Source organism: Cricetulus griseus, chromosome 7 (genome assembly GCF_003668045.3).
Source record: "Cricetulus griseus strain 17A/GY chromosome 7, alternate assembly CriGri-PICRH-1.0, whole genome shotgun sequence".
Classification (NCBI taxonomy): Eukaryota; Metazoa; Chordata; class Mammalia; order Rodentia; family Cricetidae; genus Cricetulus; species Cricetulus griseus.
In genome coordinates this window covers 13,930,522-13,952,977 of record NC_048600.1, presented here as the reverse complement: position 1 = coordinate 13,952,977, position 22,456 = coordinate 13,930,522, and the positions used below count along the sequence as shown (strand labels likewise).

General features: G+C 48.5%; 1 protein-coding gene across 1 annotated transcript in view; it reads right to left on the bottom strand.

Annotated features, from left to right (window-relative positions):
- The window catches only part of Otof (otoferlin), a 72,220-nt gene that overhangs the window by 29,039 nt on the left and 20,725 nt on the right, over positions 1-22,456 (bottom strand). The window contains exons 6-9 of the mRNA XM_035447627.1: positions 10,298-10,371; positions 9,034-9,160; positions 8,565-8,619; positions 2,868-2,999 (exon numbers count right to left, since the gene is read on the bottom strand). Coding sequence (XP_035303518.1) covers positions 2,868-2,999; positions 8,565-8,619; positions 9,034-9,160; positions 10,298-10,371 — 388 coding nt within the window. The remainder of the gene's footprint in view (positions 1-2,867; positions 3,000-8,564; positions 8,620-9,033; positions 9,161-10,297; positions 10,372-22,456) is intronic.

Sequence of the window (22,456 nt, the reverse complement as noted above, 5' to 3'; positions counted from 1 at the left end):
AGCCTGCTCAGGGCAGGACTCCGAGCTCTAAGAGGCAGCAGACTTGGTCGGATGAGAAAACCATGGCAAGTTAGGAAGCTAGGAAGAAAGAAGGTTCTGGAGAGACCACGAAGCAGGAGAGTGTCATGAGAGCCCTGGGGAAGGAGAAACGAGATGAAGACTGTGACAGCGGGTGAGAGGGTGGGGACAGCGCATACATTTACTGTGAATGGAGGAGTTAGTAGGAGATGGCTGGAGATTCAGCTGGAAGTGGAGAAAAGCCATTAAATGGTAGGTGAGAGACTCCAGGTTCCGTCCTTGGGTACCCATGAGGTGTCCTGGTTGTGTTTACAATATTCTGCTGTAAAGTGCCACATGGGCAAGGGAGAAGGAAAGAGCCGCAAGAAAGGTAAAGACACAGTTGGGGTCTTGGTACAATGTTGGCTCCTTTGGCTGAAGAAGCAGGAGGGTCCGTGGCAAAGGTGATAGGTGGATAATTGGGTGTGGGGAGGAGCAGTGGTCACAGGCTGGCCAGGGTGGTCCACATGTGCACACAGAGATTGGGCTTTGTGTTGGCCCATGTGTGGCCAGGCTATTATGAGAGGACAAAAGTCTCGAGCCTCCACTTCCCAGGCAGGCTTCCAGCTATGCTGATGAGCTATCAGGCCAGGTCATAAGAACTGGACCAGGCACATAGAAGGAGCTGGATAAGCTGGAGCCAGACCCCATGTGCTCTGGGCTGATTGGAATCACAATCCTGGTGTTTTCTGAGCATGATTCTTTCTTGGGACCGCTTAGAGATCTGCTAAGTCAGCTGAGGGTTCCTACCAGCCTCTACTGTTCTAGTGCAGCCAAAGGAAGATTCCTGCTTCCTAGAGAACCTTCCAGAAACAATGCATCCCCAGGGCTAGAAGGGTGTTTGTGCTGACTTGAATGGAATGGCCCCCATAGGTTCATAGGGAGTGGCATTATTTGAAAGAATTAGGGCATTATTGGAGTGGCGTGTGACCTTGTTGGAGGTGTGTGTCATTGTGGGTGGTCTTTGGGGTTTCAAAAGCCCAAGTCAGGTCCAGTATCACCCTCTCTTCCTTCTGCCTGTTGATCCAGATGTAGAATTCTCAGCTACTTTTCTAGTACCATGTCTGCCTGCATGCTGCCATGCTTCCCGCCATGATGATAATGGACTTAAACCTCTAAACTGTAAGCCACCCCAATTAAATGTTTTCTTTATAAGAGGTGCTATGTCTTGGTCATGGTGTCTCTTCACAGCAATAGAAACCTATGATAGTATTTTTCACTGAAGAGGAAAAGAAGGGAAAGAGACCATTCTTGGGACTGCAAACAATCATGGCAACATAGTGTAGAGGGGTGAGCTTAACTGGGGGTGAGTTTAATTCCCATGGGACATTTGCCAACACCTGGGAATATTTATTGGCATTTTGTAGCCTAAGTACTCAGCTCAATCCAGAATTTTCCAAAATATCCAAATGGCTGAGTTTAAGAAACCCTAGTTTAGAGGAAAGAGACAAATGATCTTGCCATTGATCTGGGTCTCGACAGAGACAATAGGAGTTTGCTAGGGACCCACAGAGCTGGAAAGCTATTTTGGAAGAAGTAAGCAAATCTACAGAAACATGAGATACGTGGGCCTGATGCTAGGTGAACTTCCAAGTCAGCTAAATGTGGCTCCACCACTATCAAATAACCCAAGAACCACTGGGACTCGTCTCCATAGTCGTCACAGAAACGTGGACTCTTATCTAGAGCGGAGGCTTTCCAGTCAGGAATGTCTCCTAGTATAAGATCAGAGATGTCCAGCTTATATATCCTGATTCCACCCAGGGCTGGAGGGCCCTTGAGCAGTGATGTTCTGCCCTGTGAGTGGGGGGGGGGGCAGTGAGACACTAGCTCGGAACATTTTAACCTGTGGTTAATCAAGAGTTTGGTCACGCTTAAGCTGAAATGCAAAAGTGTTCCTGAGTCCTGCACTGCACAGCTGGAGGCCCCGCAGCTGCCCAAGGACATCAGTTCTCCCCACCACACTGCAGGGCATAGGATGTAGTTGCATCAATTGAGCTAGCCTGGCACTCTTGCTAACTGAAGTCACTGGGGTAGATGACAGACCAAGTGCTCCCTCTAGGACAGGGAGCCTGGGATCCCCAGGCTTCTAGACACTTGAAATGTGCTCAGGCACCAGGGGAAGAAGGCCTGGCCAGCTTCTCCAAATCCAATCATGGTGGGGTCCCTTCTGGGGTCCATCAGGTCCATCAGTCAAGTGGGCCTCATCCCATCAGCAGCTCCCTGGGGGAGATGGGAAGGCTCTTCCTGACCTGAGACCTCTGTTATCTCCTCTGTAAGATGGGGAGATCAGACTGTTAAGGCTCCAAGGTACCTCTATCTCCCTGTTCTGTGTGGTCTCAAGTGGAGGAAGCAACAGTCATGTTTTTTCTCCCAGCTGAAGTCGAGGCCTCTTAGGGGCACAGGTGACCAAGAAGGCAGCCTAGTAGAAAGGGCAGATACCTGCGACCTGACCAGTGAGGTCCATGAGTCATAAAGTCTCTGCATGTGTAACAGTATCCATCTACGATGGGTACTGATGTACCTATGGATGTAGGAGAGACTTGGTACCTGGAAGGGCTCATTCATGGTGTCAGTGGTACCCAGGCTAGGCTGATATGGGCTACCCTACCCTCAAGAAGGCATGGTTAGCTTGTAGGGGTGCACACTGGTGGGTACAGAGGGTGTGGCAATGCATGCCAGTGTGCTGGGTTGTAAGAGTGTGGGCCAAGACCTTGGGGGCTGGTGGCACTGTGCTTCCAACTCCCAGCTGCTCCTGTTCCCATGTCAGTAGGACCCTTTCCCGCCTTGAGGTCACGGGGGACACTGACCTCATTGTAGTAAGGGCAGTTTGTGGACTCCTTCATAGATGTGTATTTTTTGTCATCGCCCACCTCCACACACACCACAGGGTCCATGTTCAAGCCCACCAGCTGCCGAGCCTCAATCACTGTGATGCTGACCTGTGGGAAGGAAAAAGGGGGCTACATGAAGCTGCCATCTTAGAGTCTAGTCGTCCCAGAGCATGGGATTAGGCAGCAGGACTACAAATTTCAGGAGCCAGTCCAGCTTGCGGTCAGTCCCCAGGATCCATGTTGACTATGACCCCTCATTTGCTGGGTGATCCTGGGATGTCTGTACTGAAAGAGGTATCTGGGCTGGTGGCCTCTAGGTCAGTGTTACAGAACCGCCCAAGGGAGAAGCATTATCAAATCCTGCTGCCAGGCCATCCCCCTGATCAATCAATCAATCTCACCCATGCAGAAGAAAGGTCCAGTATCAGTTTTCCTGAAGCCAGTCAGGCATGCCCCCCCCCCCCAGGCAGCTAGGGATAGCCATGAACAAGGCACAATGCAAATAATAAACTTCTACTAAAACATTATGAACTCTTTTGTAGCTTAACTGTTTCTTTATAAACTTAGGAGTGGGCAATATTGTGTCACAATGTTAAAAAGTTATACCCCCTAAAAGTTCTAGTTGATTCCTGGGCTGTAAGTTCTCCCTAGTTCTGTGGCTCTGCTGTGGGAGGGCCACCAGCCTGCCTCACCCTCAGAAACAGGCCAAGCTGCTCAAGTCTCCATGAACTTGCTTTGGGTCCTGTCCAGGGTTTCTTGTTTATGCTACAGACCTCTGACATACCCTTGGCCCTTTCCAATGTCCCAGTTCCCTCTCCCTTTGTTGAATTTCCTTGAGTGGCTGGAGCCTCACTTTCTGGCTTGGTTAGAGTATGTTGTGTGCATTCTACTGTGCCCTTCTACAGCCTCTAGCTCCCTGGGATCTGCTGAAACTGGTTTCGTTTGTCTGTTCTGTCAATAAATATTCAGAGGACACCTGCTGGGACCAGGCACAGGTGAGGTTGGAATGAACTCCTACTCTTCATTGATCTTACTATAAAGGGCTACTGGCTTATAGGTTTTAAACTAGTACTTACATATCTTAGCTTAGAATATCATAAGAGATACATCATATCTTTATATGCACATACATATAAAGATATGCATAGCTAAAGGATGTATATAAAGATACATATATGTGAAAAGATGTATTTATATGTACATATATAACACTGAATGTGATTTTTGATGCAACTGCTATTTTTCCTGACTCTTCATTTCAAGCCATTAGCTCATGCCTTGGATATGGCATGGTCAGTTCCCATTAGGGTTGCCATGGCAAAATAGAAATAGGTACAGATTTTGGGTTGCTGGTCTTGGCACTGAGCCTCAACCTGACATACAGCCAGGAATAGATGCAGGGGACCCCATGGGCTCACTGAACTGCATATTCTCAGCTGAGACCCGAGCCAGCAAGGGTTAAATGAGATGATGCACACCCAAAAGCACCACAGTACTGAATACTCCATGAAATGAGAGCCAGCAGCATACGTGGCCTCTCAGAATGTCCCTCCGGTAGCAGCCATCTCTTGAGTGGGTTGTGTTAGCAGGATGCTTCAGATTGCTCCACAGGAGGCTTGAACTTGTGTTTTAACCTAACGCCTCCTGTCTGCCCTCAGCATTCTCCACTAGCTAATTTGACTGTAAGAGCAGCTGTGTCGCTCATCTGGGTCTCTGGCACTTCAGTTGTTATGCTTTTGATGCAACTTCTAAATATGATTTTACTCAGGAGAATTATTTTCCATTTTTAGATAAAAAGAATCCTTACTAAAATTATCAACCACTGTGTTCTTCAAGGTCTTATAAATAGCTCGAAGAAAAATCCACACATCAGAAACGATGCTAGGGAAATAGAAACCCTAACACCAATAAGACCACTGCCAAGAAAGCACAGAAATGCAGGAGCGACTGCGTGCTGAGGGAACACTTGAACTCTTTGAGCAGCCGCTTCTATTCTGGGGCTTGAGAGGCCAGAGGGGCTGAGTTTGATCGCCGAGAATCCATGCTTGAAAGAGTCGCAATAGTCAACATTTCTTCAGGGAACCAAAACGGAAACAAGGCTAATTAACTTAGCTCCAAGAAGTTGATGGTGAAGCAAAACTAGGAGTCCTTCTGGAATATTCTTTGCACAGCAGTGCATAGAGTTTTAGCTTCCAGAAACCATTTTATGCAGAAGGTTTAGAAATTCTATTAATCTACAACTAGCCTCCCCCTACCCTTGGAAAAACAGGTTTTCTGTAACTCAGGGCTAGGAACAGACAAGTATGGTTTTGGTCAGATATACAAGCTGAGATTAACTGCCCCATGCCAAGAGAGTGGTTGGTTTTCATGTGTGCACCCCATCTTGTCCCCTCCTCTGTATGGTCCCTTCCCTATTTCAGGATTCATTTTTCCATATTCTGCAATGGAGCTTAGCCAGCAACAGCACCCTGGGTCAGAAGGTCACAGTCAACATGGCGGGGGTGGGGGATAAGTGGGGAGGAGAACAGACAGTAGAAAGGAATGAAGAAATGGGGAAGAGAGATTCCTGGATGAGGATGGTCTCAGGGGAAGCCTGGGAGTGTGAGACAGAGATGGGGGGCCTGGTACTGGTACCCACTCCCATAGCCTCCCCAATCTCTGCTTCAGTTGTGTGTCTAACACTGAGCAATTAAGAGTAACAACATGGTCAGGAGGGGATGGGCCACCTAGTCATCAGAAGGTTGAGAAAACCAAAACCACAATGCCAATGGAAAAATAAATGCAGGAAAGCAAAGAAACTTCTAGCTCACACACAGCTTTTCCAGAAGGAAAAATGAGAGGGCTAAGGGAGCTGCTGGTGGGACCTCATGACCAGCTGGCACCTTTGCCTATCCCACCATCTCCTGTTGAGGTAAGGGTTAGAATTCCCAAGAGCCCTCACTAAAACAACCACAGGGAACAATGCTGGCTAAAAAGTGCCTACTCAAATGTCCTGCAGGACCCCAAGAATAATGGTGCCTTGTGACCTGCTTTGGGGACTTCTGTTCATGCATGCATCAAGAATGTCAGGGCAAGCTAGAGGAGGTGATAGGGACACCCACCCACACCCAGCATTCTTTGTGTCCCCTTGTCTCCAGAGCCAGAGATATGACATGATCAGACAGGCAGATCACTGTAGTGGTGACAGGGCGGCTGGAGTGGAGGAGCAATATGAAGACATGGAGGCCATGGGGAAGGGCTGTAGAGCACAGCAGGGGAGGGGCTGGCCTGGGAGATGGAGTGATGCTGGAAACTGGAGAGCTGTTTGGAGGTGACATGTTAAGCCTCAGTGTCAGGAAGAGAGACCAGGGGATAGACTGTAGGCCCATGAGCATCTGTGCTATAAGGACAGCTGCCCATTCTGCAAAGTGCACATTCCCAGGGAGGTGGCAGTGGTTTGTTCCCTTTCAGACACTAAATGAAAGAATTTTAATGTTCCACCTGTTCTAAATTGTCCACACTGGAGTCTCTTCCTACGGACCTCCTTCCGCTGTTATCTAACCTTCACAATGGTCCTGACTCTCAGGATCCCACCTGGACCCGAGTTCTGTCAGGTCTCTCTAGTGCCATGGGTTCTTTGAGGACTTTCTGATTAATTACCGTCCACTTCCCCAAAGGAGTGTCGGCGTCATTGTTGGTTTGTATGTGGTATTTATCAGAAGTAAAAATATTTTGCATTTGAATTCTCCTTGCTCCCTCTCACACAGTGGATAAATACATGCAGGTGAGCTGTGAATGGACCAGTCGGGAGACACAGTGCTGCCAGGTGAAATGGGGTAACTGGTTCAATTCAAAAGGTCTAAAAGACTTTGGAGGGAAAAACTATCTGGCTTGAGATGTAAAAGTCCCTGGCAAGAAGCAGTTTGGGAGAAAGAAGTGTTGAGCTGAGAGGGACCAGAAACAAACACGCTCCAGAAACCTCAACTACAGAGAACAAATGGCTCTGACTGCTGTGACTCTGAACCTGGCTCTGGCCTTGATTTACCTGAGACTCATGGCCCCTAACTTTCTTGGTTTCGGTTCTTACTGTAAAAATACACTAACAATTACAGTCATAGGGCTTTAAGAATGACATCATCTCAATGGAAACATATATTCAGCTCTTAGCTGGGTGCCTTTAAAATAATAAATTGGCTGGGCGTTGGTGGAGCACGCCTTTAATCCCAGCACTCTCGAGGCAGAGGCAGGTGGATCTCTGTGAGTTTGAGTCCAGCCTGGTCTATAGAGTGAGTTCCAGGACAGCCTCCAAAGCCACAGAGAAACCCTGTCTCAGAGAAGAAAATAATATAAATAGTAAATTGCATTAACAGTGACTTCATGTGCTTTTGCATAGCAGGTCAGTGCATGGTATTTGCTTGGGGATCTCTGGGAGTTTCCTGGTCTCAGCACACAGGAGCAGTCCCCCAGGTATCAGTCTTCCAGAGAACTTCCCTAATGCCTTAGGACATTGTGTTTGGGTTTTGATAGGTCAGGGGGCAACATTCTCAAACCTCCAAGGGACTCTGAAGGCTTGAGGTTGTCTAAAATTTCAGGGTGGCACCACGTGACACAACTTGGGGCTATTTTTTAAACACCAGGGAAAATGGGTACTGGATGGAAACAAGCCAATGCGAGCATTAAAGGATTCTAGGTCAATCCTTGGGAAACATGGCCAGGCATATGAAAAGTAGGTGGTGCCATCTAGCCCTTTATACCATTACCCGAGGAAGGTTAGGTGGGGTTGTACATACATAAGGGCTTTGGAGATGGGCATCAAAGATAAAGTTGTAATCACATCAGTTTCTGACCTATAACTGAGTCCTGTTAACTCTCAGGGGAGCGTCTGGAGTCAGGGTGGGTTTTTGGGCCTGTTCTGAGAGGCACTTTCTCTTGCTTTTTTTCTCACTTTCTACATAAGAGTTAGGTGTTTCTGGCTTGAACACCATTCTATCTAGCATGTGAGACATCCAGCTCTGTATCACAGGCTGGGAGAAAAGCCAAGACTGAGGGTCTGGGCCTGCAAAGTGGAGGCCATGGAGGCCCGTGTCGGCAGTCCCCTGTCCCCACCCCCAGTGATTCTGCTTGTGCTGTGGCTACACCCACAACCCTCCAGGTCAGACCCTTTAAAGTTTAGTTTTAGAAACAAATAACTAATCTAAGAAAGTACAGAGACACAAAAGAAGGGGGAAAATTACTCCTTTCTGTCTGGAGATAGTAGGATTGATGTTACATCCAGCGTTAAAATAAGATGAAACAACTTAAAAACACATCCACCATTCTTCAACAGCTCATCCCTGAACTGAGTGTGTGTGTGTGTGTGTGTGTGTGTGTGTGTGTGTGTGTGTGTGTGTACGTATGTATGTATGTATGTATGTATATGTATGTGTTTTTTTCCAGGCTCCCTTTTCCTTAGAATTTTCAGCAATGAACACAGAATCTTCAAGGAGCTATGAGGGGTGCAGAGATCTCAAACTCTTCTTGGGTTTGCACCTGCCTTAGTATTTCTAGGAAAACCAGGCAGAAGCTAACTGAGTCTCAGTCTGTGACCCTCTATGTCTCCCCTGGGTCTTACCTCTGAGTCTACCATGCACACCTGGCAGGAACACCCCACTCCAGCCGAATCTGTAAGACCCAGACATCAGGGTACCCACCTACCTGGTAATCCATGGGCCTTCCAGCACTTGGCTCCATTTTAATGTCTGGCTTAGACCTGAGGAGGAGAATGTATTGTCAGGGACTGTGTGAGGGATGGAAAAGCCAGAGAGACAAAATTGTGGTCTTTAAATACTCAATTCTGCCAAGAGAATTGGGGGCAGGGGTGGATGTCCTCAGTGGCACCAACAGAGAGGACTAAGCAGACAGAAGTAATAGAGAGGTGGCTATTGGGTGAACAGAGTCGCATGTGACCTGGTCAGCTCTGTGCTTTCCCTGTACTCGCAGGGGCTCAAGGACTCTGTCTCTACAGGGAGATAGGCATAAGCCACCCAAGGACAGTAAGAAAGGGCAAGGCTTGGGAAATGCTGTTCATGGGCCCTGATTTCTCTGCCCCCAAATTTCAAGTCAGCAAGTTTGTCCTGCCCTACAAGCCTGTGGCAGGTGGGTTACAGGCCTCTGGCCCACTCACCGCTTGTTGGAGACATTGCTGGTGAGAGCGGTGACCGAAGCTAGAGACACTGAATCAGGATCCATCCCATTCCCCAGCCGAATGGCCAGGTGGTCTAGGTCCTCCATCTCCAGCACTGCTGGCTCATCTGGGGAAGAAGTGAAGGGTAAGTGGGTAGATGCAGGGCCAGGGATGGTCTCCTAGGAAGGAGAGTCAAATTTCACTTGCTTAGAATGCTGCCACCCATACATCTCTTGTCCTCTGACTGACTGATAACAGAGTCTCACTATGTAGCCCAGGCTGGCTTGGGCTTTCGTGTAGACAAGGTTAGCTTCAAACTCACAGAGACCCAGCTGCCTTTGTCTCCTGAGTCTTGGAATTAAAGATGTACACGGCTATGCTCAGCTTTAACATTAGTCCTTAAAATGTCTTAATCGTCATTAAGTCTAGTTTTCCTTTCTTCTGTAATCTCATCTGGATGTAATTCTTTTATTCAAGTCCATTTTCTAAAGTTCTGAGTATCCTTTGTGGAAGAAAGTAGGAAATACCCTGGACTTACTATGTCCATCTCATGGCAATGGCTACTGTTAACAGGGAGGCCAGACGTCAGGCCCACACTCCTGTATGTGAATCCAATGGGATGAAGTAATGATTTGGAAAAGCCATCCAGACATGGTATGTTTGGGTTTCGGCAGGAAGCTGTACCCTTTGTCTAAGAAGGGTGCAACCAAAACTGGTCAGGGAAGAGTTCTAGGGCCAATGGGCCACATAGGAAAGCCCCGATGCTGGCTACACATAGCTCCCCTCCTCACCCCACGGACCCCCTTGTCTTCCACCTGTCCTTGCCTTCTCTTAAACAGCTGTCAGATACCATTTCAGCCTCCTTTCTTAGGAGGAACCAAGAATGGAAGGTCACTCCAGCCCCGCAGGCCCAGTGGCCTCTCTATAGACACGAGCCTGCTGGCAGTGCCAGCTACCGGGTGCAGCCTAACAGGCTTTCTTGCTACTCTGTCTTCTAATTAAAAAGGTCTCTCGGCTCCTGTGAAGTTAAATACTCAATTTAGGGAAAAGCCTATCCACCTGACGGAGGCCCAAGGTCTTATGCTTCCTTTTCCCAGGCCAGCCAATGGGAGTTCAAGCCCTGCCCAAGTGGCTGTGGGAGTGGCCAATGGGATGTGGGGAAGGAGGGCCCTTTGAGACCAGTCTAGGGCGGGTTTAAAGGATGCTTACAGTTCAAAGTGGCTGATGTAGCTATATGAATGATGGGCAGGATCACGTTGCCTACCTTGTCTTTGGGGCTCCTCTTTGTGGGACCGAGTCTTGCCAAGTTTCATGGCCGAGAACACACTCCTTCCCGCTCTGTAAAAGTGGGGCCCCCAGAGTGAGGGGGAGATTAAATGCATGCAAGAAGAGCACAAACAAGAGACAGTCCCCGGGGGGACTCAGAGAAAAAGTGGGTGGAGGACCTGGGCCTAAGATGCCTTCCAAATTAGGGGCCATGAGCCCTGAAGGACATAGGACACTTCCTCCCTGGTACCTTCTTCGGGTTATTGAGGAGTAGGTGGGGATCCCAGCTGACCAGGGAAGTGGCCTGGAGTGTGGCTGGGTCTTGAGCTTCCCAGCCTGACCTTGGCCCAGTCTTCTCAGAGCTCTGAGATCGGCAAGGCCTCTAAGTGGTGGTCTTGTCCATGCACCCCTCCCTCCCCCAACTAGAGCTAACAGGAAAAGAGGCCAGATACCCAGAGACAGCATCAGAACAGATACATAGGTCTGGGTGACTCAGAGGGACAGACTGAGGCTGAAGATGAGGTGGGAGCCATGGAAGCCAGCTATTCAGGTCTCAGGTGGCATTGGTACGCAGAGCCTGCTTTGTCTTACTCTATTCTCTGTGCCTGGAGAGTCTCCACAGTTCCCAGTGAAAAGGTTCTTTCTCTTATCCAGTTGCTCTCCTGCCTATGCCTTCCTACTCCAGACCACCACCTAGAACTAGCCCCTAGAACTCATGGCAGACCCCATAGTTCCTACCTCTTCCTCTGGTGTTGTATGGCTGTGTGCTGAGGCAAAGGGCCTTGTCGTCAGTGGGGTTGAGGGAAGGGGGCAGGGGTTCCCACAGCCCTTCAGTGATGTCCCGGCAGCCGAGCCTGAGGTCCCCCAAGCCAGGAAAGACCAGGAGTAGGATCCGTGGGGGGTAAGTGCAGTATTCCATTACCCCATCCATATTGTATAAGAGGGACACCTGACTCTCTGCATTTCCCATTCTCCTCCTCCTGGGTGTGACTGCCGTGCTGCGGGCTCCTGTGGGGGTAGGTACAGTCCCATTCCTAATCTGCTTCCAGCCAAGCCCACTGACATTGGGTCAGCCTTGGCTTGCAGAAGCTTGGGGATTATGTCTAAGACCCCCAGATCCTTGCTCTGCAGGCTGTACATTGTGAGGCTGTAGAAAATCTTTCTGTTCTTGTGATGGCTTGAACACCTTGAACCCCTCTACCTGGGATTGGGGGATCATTCTCATTCCCAAAACCTGACCTGCTTAATCCAGATACAGAGTGAGCTATGTGGGTGGGTGTTGTCAAGTCACGGATATGTTTATTGATACACTAGAAACAGGTAAAAGAGGTGGGCTGCCCTGGTTTGTCTGTTTTCCCTGGTATCAAGGGTTTTAAAATGGAGGGAAAGGAAGAGACCCTATAAAGGACAGCTGCTGTCTTTGGAGTTATCATCATCTGGCTCAAGTATCTTCTCTGTTCTCAGTCTCTCAGCTAGTAATCTCTTTTTGTGTCACGTGTGGTGTGCATGTTCACGTCTGTGTGAGTACACAGGTGTGCACATACATACAGAGGCCAGAGGTTGACACTAGCTGGCTTTCTCAATTGTCCTCTACTTTACTAAGACAGGGTTCCTTGCTGAACCTAGAGCTCAATGACCAGGCTAGTCTAGTTTTCCAGCTTGCTCAATGGATCCCCATCTCCTTCTCCTCCAGAGTGTTGGGATTACAGACGGGTTGTCATGAACAACAAGCATATTATCCACTGAGTTATATCCCCATTTCTGTGGTTTTAACTATTGACTCTAAGCATCAAATAGACATGAGGATGACCTCATTTCAAAAGGTATTTGCTGGGGTACAGAATTAGCCTATCTGGGACTTTATTTAATTTTTAGATTTTGGTTTTGTTAGAAGTTAATTTTTTTAAAAAAATTATACGTATTTATTTGCTTATTAATTAGAGAGAGTATGTGGAGATATGCATGTTCCATGGTTCATGGGTGGAGATCAGAGGACAACTTTCGGGCATTGACTCTCTTTTTCTACCATATGGGTCCTAGAAATGGGACTGAGATCATCAGATCTGGTGGTAGGCTTTATCTCCTTAGACACGACCCACCCCCAAACCTCTACCTTTTTTTGAGACAAGTTCTCATATAACCCAGGCTGGCTTGAAACTTGCTGTTTAGCCTAGGCTGGCCTTGAACTCCTCCTGCCTTGGCCTCCCAATGCTGGGATGAAAGGCATATGCCATCATACTCCACTGGCAGGAATTAAACCTGGGCCTTGCATGACTCTATCACTGAGCTACATTAAAGGGAAGTAAATCACATATACAATCAAATGGCCAAAAAGAGTTACAACTCTTGAACAAGAATTGTGGGCCAGTGGCTTTCCTCATGTTTATGCATGTCCTGCTGGCAATTGTGAAGGGCATGTATATGTCTCTTTATTCAGCCCATGAAGAGCTGAAGCTCAGAGATGAGAAAACATCTCCGTGTTCCACAGTATGTGGAGCAATAGAGACTGAAGCTTGAAGTTCATGTCCCCAGGCCAGCAGGAGAGTCACTGTCCTGGCTGAGCTGTCTCTATGATCTGGACCTCTCTGGACACGAATCCATTGTGACCAAAAGGAACACTTGGGGGAAAGGCAGCAGGGCCATTGCAGCTGTGGCTGTGGCTTAGGTGACAGCATCATTTGCAGAACGGGATGTCATCTAGAAAGAGTCCTTCTTTCAAAAAAGACCCGAGCCTCAACATATTTTGGAAGAGACTGTGATGAGTGCTAAATTGCTGGTGACATGCCATCAAGCAGATGAATTGGAGGTGGGGAAGGGGTCATTCTGCCTGGTGTAGCCTGAAGCATCCCGGGGGCTTTCTCCCCAACAAGTGGTTTGAAGGGCAGGGTGGCTCTTTCTAGAGTCCTAGTCTTGTGCATGTGTGACCTACATGATGCCCATCACCATGGCAGTCTGCTCTCCCTACCCCTGGGGGAAGGGTTCCGAGATGGCAGAGCCGAGTGCTATGTGGGTCAGAAGAGGTCCTGCTCAGAGAAGACAGCTGCTCTGCATTGGGGCTGGAATCTGGGCTGCTGCCAGAAGCCAAGGAGGACTCCATGGCTTTCTAAACCTGGTCCAGATAGCCACTTAAGTTCAAGACCTGGAGTACTCTTAGACAGTTATAATCCTTTAATTAAAGTGCCACTTTATTCTTTAGAATGAACATTTTGGGAAGTAAAAACGAGACTTTTAATGACTGTACTTAAACCCAACCACTGTACCCTGAAAAATTTCAAAGGATGGAGAGGATGGAGTGAGAAGCAGGCACTGATGAACAAGCCAGCAGTCAGCTCTGTGGAGAGAAACCTTCAGCCAAGCAAGTCTGTACTCATGGGCACAGTATGCTTGAGAAATATGAGAATGAGTGCCTTTTCCAAGGGACTCTTTCTAAATGACACTCCATTCTACAAATGACCCTGGCACCTGGCCATATCCGTACCTGTAATTGCCTGGGCTCAACAAGACCTATCTTGAAAAATGAACAAACAACAGCAGAAAAGGACCGGTGAACTGGCACAGTGGGTAAAAGTGCTTTCTTGCAAGCCTGATGACCCGAGTTCAATCCCTGGGACCCACATGGTGGAGGGAGAGAAGTGAGGACCACAAGTTATCCTCTGACTTCCGTATGCATGCCATGGTATGTGCACATACACCCATAAAACAAACAAGTGTAATGAAGCAACAGAACATTAGCAGCAAACACACACACACACACACACACACACACAAATACAACAAACATAAAAGTTGACAATTAGGAATGCAGGGGAGGTGAAGATAGAGAACCACATTTATTTCCAGTGTCTGGTTCACCATGGTCAGAGTGATATATCCAGACTGACAGTTCTCTAAAGAAAAGCTTTTTCAACCAGTGTGTTCATTGTAACCCCTTCTTTATGTATCAAGCAATTCCCTCACCTTGTTTCATGGCTCAATCCAGAAGTCTGTCACTATGGCTGTGTGATGTACACCCAGCCCAAGGGTGGAAGCTGCATATTCATTATGACCTGGGGACATTACGTGAGGGAAATGCAGTGGCCTGATTTGCTCTGTGGATTATTCTGGAAGCTGTGACTTAGAAGGGTGTGGCTACAAATGAACCACAGACTGTAGCACTCACTGTCCAGCCAGGGCTTCTACTCCACAAGTACCTTCAGCTGGAAATGCCAAGCCTCATCCACTCATGTAATCAGCATACATGAACTATCCATGAGAGGCAGGGTCTATATTGTTTCTTTGCATTGTTGCTTATACAGCCTCTAACTCAGTATGAAGCTGGCCTTGAACTCTGAATCTTCCTGCTTCCATCTCCTGAATGCTCAGATATGGACAGATACTATCTGCCCCTGCAGTTACAGATAATTTTATAATTTTAAATGTATTTTAAATTGTGTTGAATTTCCTGTATGGGTGAAGACAGGCTGACTTAAATTTGTGTGTGTATGTATGCATTTGTCAATTTATTATTTATTCTTTTAAAATTATTTATTTTTATTTTACCAGCATTTGTGTTTTGCCTGCATGTGTGTCTGTGTGAGAATGCTGGATCCTTGGGAACTGGAGTTGCAACAGTTGTGAGCTGCCATGTGGGTGTTGGGACTGAACCTAGGTCCTCTGGCAGAACAGTCAGTGCTCTTAACCCCTTAACTGTCTATTTCTCCCAGTCCCTAATTTATTACTTTTTAGAGCTGGAGAATCAATTCCAGGACCTCACACATGCTAGGAAAAGGCTCTCCTACTAAGTTACATGCCTGGCTCAGACTGACCCAAAGGGAATGTGAGACCCTCAGTGCTCCTCCTGACCCTGGGAATGCCTGGGAATCTGGCTCCTCCTTTGCAAAGCGCCAGCAAACAGTATCATGGGAGTAGATTTCCCATCTCCCCATGGCAGCCATGCCGCAGTTCATGGGGAGCACTTTTGTTCTTTCCTGGGTCAAACCTTACATTTTCTCTCACATCTTACATCTATTTCCTCTGATCTCCCTCCAGCACAATTATAAAGCAGCTGTCTTGGCAGCACAGTTGTCAGGATCTGCAAGCTCTTCTTACAATGTTCTTTTCTCAGGCTAAAGAGTTTCAATTTGCTTAATCGCATCTTAGAGATTACATTCCCCATTCCCGTACACATTAAAATAATACCACATCCTAGCTTACTTAATTTCATCTGCTAATGGGACAGCAAGAAACAAGATGGAATTGGGCAGGGGAGGTGGCATGTCCTAGGGATCTGCCATGTGTCTGCATTGTGAGGCCCGTCTACCCCAGCTATAGTCACAAGGATCAAGTCAGTCTGACAGACTGGGGAGCTGGAGGGGACCTAGAGCCTGGTGATCACAGAGAGAGACAGAGAGAGAGAGAGAGAGAGAGAGAGAGAGAGAGAGAGAGAGAGAGAGAGAGACAGAGAGAGACAGAGACAGAGAGAGACAGAGAGAGACAGAGAGAGACAGAGAGAGACAGAGAGAGACAGAGAGAGACAGAGACAGACACCACAGAGAGACAGAGAGAGACAGAGACACACAGAGAGACAGAGAGAGTCAGAGAGAGAGACAGAGACAGAGACAGAGACAGAGAGAGAGAGCCTGAGGGAGAGAAGAAAGATAGCTTGTGCCTCCTAGGTAAGCCACAGAGAAACATTTAAGTGGCCACAGAGACACCTAGTCATGAGCCTTCTCACTCACTTTACTTTATTTCATCTGCTAATGGGACAGCAAGAAACAAGATGGAATTGGGCAGGGGAGGTGGCATGTCCTAGGGATCTGCCATGTGTCTGCATTGTGAGGCCCGTCTACCTCACATTAAGGAGAGGTCCCCAGCTCAATGTTCCCATCACCCTTTACCCATTCGGATCCCTGGCTCTGTCTCTCAGCCCTGCCGTACACTCTCCCCTTCTCAGAAGCTAGCACTCTGCTCCATGTCTGCGTGACACTCTCCCCATACAGCGGGTTGCTTCTGTTGCCCTGGGATCATGGTTATTACTTGTGCAATCATTATAAGTACGAATAGGACTCAGTATGACTTGGGCAATGCAGCGGATGAGGCTCCGAGTTTCCCGGGATCTTAACCTACACAACTGTAAACTGATTCCTAAAGTATCGGGACCACAGTTTTGAGCAAATCTCTTGGTATCTCCAGAGTTCAGTTTCTATATGTAGGAAAGAAAGAAGATTATGTCTCTGGGTTTTCAGGCTCACTGGTGCACTTGAAGAATTTAATTGGCTTTGAGTACAGTCAGGTGCTTTCACCTTCCTGGTTCCACTGTGCACTCTGGGTAGGAAGTTAGGTTCCTTGTTTTTGCTCAGCTCTGCCTTGTTCTCTGGAACTGACACTTGTCACCATACACAAAGGTCAGAGGGTCCTTGTACTGTGATCTGCCCTGGGGACCTAAACTACTGTAATTTCTGTGACACTTGAGTCTCTAGATGACAGTGTGGCTTTGGGGAACCTACAAGCCTGTCACCTCAGACTGCAAATCTTTCTAGGCCCTTGTGATCAGCCCATCAGACAGCTCTACACCTTCTTACTGTGGAATGGAGTAAGTCTCTTCTTACTTTTAGGGAATGGAGATTGTGAGGGTTACAGAGAGTGGCAATCTTTTTAGCTGTCTATGATTTTGTGCTTTGGCCGCACCCTGCAACCATATGGGAGATTGTCTTCCCTGGACCTCCAAGGCGGTATGTTCAACTGCCCAGTCCTACCTAGACTGGAGGCTGCCTATTGGCTTCTCATGTTCCCCACTCTCTAGCTATATCCTCCCTCATAGGGATGCTTAAGGGCCTGACCTATAGGTACAGAGAGCTGATGAGTGAAGTAGAGGAGGAACAAGAAACTTAAAGGAGGGAGTCTCACCTCCAAGAACCCAGAGTGGAAAGAAAAGATTCGGCCACTTCCCTGGCTCTCACCACCCTCTGCCATTCTCTCCCATGCAGGTCCCCTGCTGCTCTGCCAGGAAAGCTCCTCCTTGGCCCTCTCAACCCATTCCCTCCCCCTTGGAGTCCCGTAACAGCCAGCCAGCACAGCTGGCTTTGCCCTGGCCTGAGACACCTACTTGTGCTCGCCATCTCTGCCTCCCTGGGTCTTCTCTCTGCCTTTGCTGAGTAGGGGGAAGAAACGAGGAGACAAGGGGATGCGAATGAGAGAGTGTGGACCAGAGATGCTCACAACCTTTGCCCCTGACCCTGCTGCCCCACATGTGCCTCCCCAGGAGCTTCCCTAACCCACAGGCCCCTTTACATCTTCCATATAGGACTGCCATGGCCCCAGGCTCAGCCAGTCTCCTCTATCCCAGGAGGAAGTCTGGTGATTCCAGAGTCATAGGGTCCCCAACATCTCTTCCCTCATTTCTCCCACGGTCCTCTCCAAAGACTGTGTAGTGCCCATGCTGTGGGGTCTTCCAGGGACACAGTGGGCAGAGCCTATCTGAGAGGAGAGGTCGCACTGCTACAGGATGGGGCATTTAGCCACTGAGGAGAAAGATGGGGAAATGGGGAGATGTGGTATAACCAAGTCACCACTAAAGAGCTCAGAGCAGGAGAGATATATCCCCATCTTCCTTTGGAGAGGTTTCCAGAAACTAGATGTTCTCTCAAAGCCTCCCCAGGGCTGAGCCAATGAGAATAAAGAAAAATAGCAAATAGCTGTTATGTTTTTTCCCCCCTCTTCTGCTCACACACTCTCCTGGCTCAGACCTTGCCCAGATGAGGCCATACCCTGATAGCTCAGTCCTGGAAGCCTCCATACACAGTCACAGCTAAAGTCCAGGTTCAGCTGGCTAGTCTTTGTGTTAGGCAAGCATTTAGTCTATAATTCAAAGAGACCCAAATCAGCCAGGACCACTGAGCAGAAAGCAGGGAGAGAGGAGGGGAGACTCTCTTGGGCGCCTTGCTCCAGCCCAGCTCAGTTGACCTTAGGGCCACTGTTAGGAACACCCAAGGGCTATTGGGGCCTGCTCCCATGGAGCAAGGGTTCCTGTGGGCTATTTGGGGAGTAAGATTCCATTCAAGATTTCTGGTCTCCATCTTCATGTTTGCCATAGGAGAGTTACCGCCCCCCTCTTTCCTGACTGCACAATCCAGGTTCTAAGGGAAGGGTTTTGTTTCTGTTTTTATCTGTGACCCTGGAAAATATGTCAGTCTCTGAAAAAGAGAGGTGTGTGGCCTGGGATTGGCAAGGGTCAACAGGTGTGTGGAACTGGTATACTAACTAGTAACCAGGAGTTGGGGTGTGCTCTCTCTCTGTCTCTCTGCCTCTGTCTCTGTCTCTGTCTCTTTCTCTCTCTCCCTCTCTCTCTCTCTCTCTCTCTCTCTCTCTCCTCTCTCTCTCTCTCTGAGCTTTGTCTGAAGTTAGAGAGGTGTCACATCTACCAGGATGTAGGGAGACTTCTGCTTTCTCACAGGCCCACACTCTGGGAGTGGAAATAGAGTAGGGAAAAGAACAGAGTAGGGAAAGAAAACCATGGTGATTTTGCTACATCCACCGTGACTGCTGTTAGTATCCTTAGAGATGATAACTGCAAAGCTGGCCTTAGCCCTTCAGCAGCACCAATGTGATTGAGATCTCATCATATGAAGTGGCCATCTTTACCATCATCTGCTTCTTATGGAAAGTTGTGGAGGCTCAGGTGGCCCTCTGTCACTCAGCTGGCAAGCACAACCAGTAACCTCATCTTCTGCCTGCATTGCCACAGAACCTCCTAGGAAACCCCAGATATGCCTGGATTTCTTCCTAGTGCCCACATTATACTTTTGGTGTTTCCTGCCAGTTGTATAAGTTTTGCTCCTTAACCAGCATTTTCTGTGAGCTGCTTTGAGCCTCATTGAACAATTGTTCTTCCTTCGCTCCATCCCCATCCACCCCTGACCTGATAAAAAGCATCTGCAGGCAGGAGGGGGAACAGTAGTGCTCTTCTGGGAGCACTGAGGTCTGTGGGGACCCAGGCACATATCAGCACTAGGCCTCACTTGGTTACTCGGCCTTGGGCTGAGGGTGGGAGCCCCAGCTTCAGGTAGAGTGTCTGGGTAGGACTGGAGTATCCTGAGAACCACTTCACTACTAAATTTCAGCATGGCTGTGCTGGTCCTCTGGCTCCTTGGCAGCCGTTGCAGCACTGGATCACAGCCTGGCAAGGGGAAGCAGGGAAGGGTTTCCTAGCTCTTTGGGGCCCATCAGAACCAATGAGGTAGCATCTGGGGATGAGGCAGTGTGTACCACACCACAAATACACACTTATGCACACCTCTTAGTGTGTATACATGCCTAGTGCACACATGTAGCTCTTTTTTCAGAGTCCCCACTATGTACACATGACCAGCTGCTCTCTGCTCCAGACATAGGAAGGGGCTTTCTGGTTCTACAGATTTCCACTGGAGTGGAAGGAAGCCCATAGACAGGGCAAGAAGAATGGCACTGGTCACAACCTAACCCCTAAAAGAATGCCATGGTAATTACCTAGACATCCCTAGGGGCACCAGAGGGGCCTGGGTAGCAGAAGGTGGGGATGTATATGTGTGTATATGGAAGCTTGTGAGGCTAGGTGAGGTAGAGAAGCTGAGATAGCCTTGAAGTGCAAAAAGAGCTTGGGGAAAGTGAAAGGCTGTGTTGTTTAACCACACAATTGATGTGGATGCTCCTTTGTAAGATGTGACTCCAGTGTCAGCAGCCGAGGCTGATATCCAGTGGCATGGAATGCCCTGGTACCATGTAGAGAATGTGTGTGCTTTTTGTGTGTGTGTGTGTGTGTGTGTGTGTGTGTGTGTGTGTGTGTGTGTGTGTACATGTGTGTTTTCAAAATTTCCTTCTGTCCTGAGACTAAGACATAGTTTGGAATATTGAGTTTATGTTCTTGAGAGTGGAAATGCTCATGAGGTTAGTAATTCATTCCTTTCTTACAACAGGGACAGTGGTGCATGTGGTGGGGCAGTGGTGGGGGGTTATTTCTCTTCTTGCTCAGGATATCTGAACTTCCAGTGGGGAGCACTGGGAGAGCCCTTAGCATTGGGTAGGATGAGAATCAGATGGTAACAAAACCTGGACCAGAAAGTCAGGCAGTGCTTAGAGGAGAAACAGTTGGGGTGAGGGTAACATGGGAGTCTGGAGAGACAATGCTGGCTGAGAACCTACCTTCCATGTACCATGGGCATTACTCACATAGAGTAAGTACTTCATTTCTTCCTAATTCTCTTGTGGGCATGAGTGAGCCATCTTATAAGTGGGGAGGTGTCTCCAAACAGCAAAGCCGGCACTTGGGCTCCACACTCTCCACTCCTCTGTGTAGTCTCTTGGTGGTATTCTGCCTACTTGGGGTTATTTGATAAGGAGTGGGCAGAGAAAAGAGGCTCCTGGATGAAGGCGGTGACTAGAGAAATGGGCAGAGAAACTCTGGGCAGGTGATGGATCAAGGCCCAGGAGACATCAAATGACATGAGCAGAGGGAGTCCTGCAGGCTACAAGGCTAGGTCCAGAGGAGAGGAGAAGGTGGTGACATCCATCTTGAAGTTGATATCATGCCTAGGCTGGCAGTTGGGGAAATAGTGTTCTCTCACACACTCCTTTACCCAGGGTGGTAAAGCACCCAGGGTGGTGAAAGTTAGAAGCTCTGTCTGTGCTGTTGTTCTTGCCTGATTCCCTGTCCCTAAGATGGAACCCTTCCTCCTACCCCTTCTTCTGGCCTGGGGGAGGTCCAGAGACATGGAGAGAGGAGACCATGGCAGAATGTTGTGCAGGGAGCCCTCTTAGCTCCACCTTCCTGGACCAGACCTCTCGGGGATTTGAGAAGTACCTATTACATCTTGTTTTATCTGAGCCACACCATGCTGTCCGTCCTTTACTGCCTCTGTGCTGATGAGGACAGCCTTTCAGCCACCAAGAATTCCTAGGGGAGCTGTTTTCATGGCTGTCCCTGAGACTCTTGAGTCCCACTGGAGGCCAGAGAGGAGGGGAGTCAGCACGTCTGTTTCTGAACTCATTTATTTCTGTTAGTGACCCAGAGAAGGCTGGGGGCATGTCAGAGTCACCCAGATGATGAGGGCAGAGTCAGGGTCAACCTAATGAAACTAGCTTTCCTGACGCCGATCACCATTCTTTTCTCTACAGTGGGTGGTCTGCTTCTCAGCGCTCCCTCTGAACCAGCCCCACACAGCTCTTCTTCATGTAGCATCTGCAGATGGTGACAGGCGGTGGCCCTTGTGTTACATCCCTCAGGTACTGACCAGTCCTGATTCTCCTCTTACATTTCTAAACTCGGTCCTGATGTTGGCACTGTTGTCATCAGCTCTTCCATGTGCAATACCTGGCTCTTCATCTATAACATCTAATGTCCCTGTGATTCATCATCAGGACGGTGGTTGGAGCAGGGCTTGTGGCTCCAGCTCCCATTTTGCAGACGTGTGGATAGGGGGAGAGAAGTTACATGACTTGCTGGCACTCAGACTTGGGTTTATTTATGCTGAAGGACCTGATATTTGTGTGGCAGGGGATGTGGCTGGTCTGAAGCATGTAGTCCTGGGTATTTATTTAAACTTGTACTTGGGAGGTAAATGTGGTGCTGGGCAGAGGTTGGAGAAAAGCACTTCAATTCCATTCCACTCACGGGAACCTGTGTGTTTTCCATCACAGGCTGAGTACACCTCACCTGGGAGGGGGGACATGGAGGGAGGAGCTTGCAATGACATGGGAAACCCTTGTTCACAAAATACCCCCAGCCCTCTGAGCATGGGTCTCAAGCATCTTACTCGGTGTTCTCAGCATCCTGGGATATTTCTCTAGCTTCAGTTTTGCCCCCTGAGCACTAAGTAAGGAAACTGCATTGTCTCTCTGGTAAATGTGCTATATGTAGGTAAGTGAGGCCTAGTCAAAGCTCTCTGTTGTTTGTAAGTGGCAGGACATTTGTGAGATATGAATCTTAGGCACAGAAAAGCCTGGACAAATGTTTCTCAACAGAGGGTGGCCTCTCTCTTAGGAATCTTTTCACTGGGCCAAGGAAGAGGTCAGGCTGCCTGGGCCTGGTTGGCACTGTTGGGTCTTAGATCATAGAAACCAAGGCCTCCCTTGCCTCCTTTTCCATTCCTCTGATGAAGGCAGGAGTTCCAATCTCCCCCTTATGTTAGAACTCAATTTCCCTCGG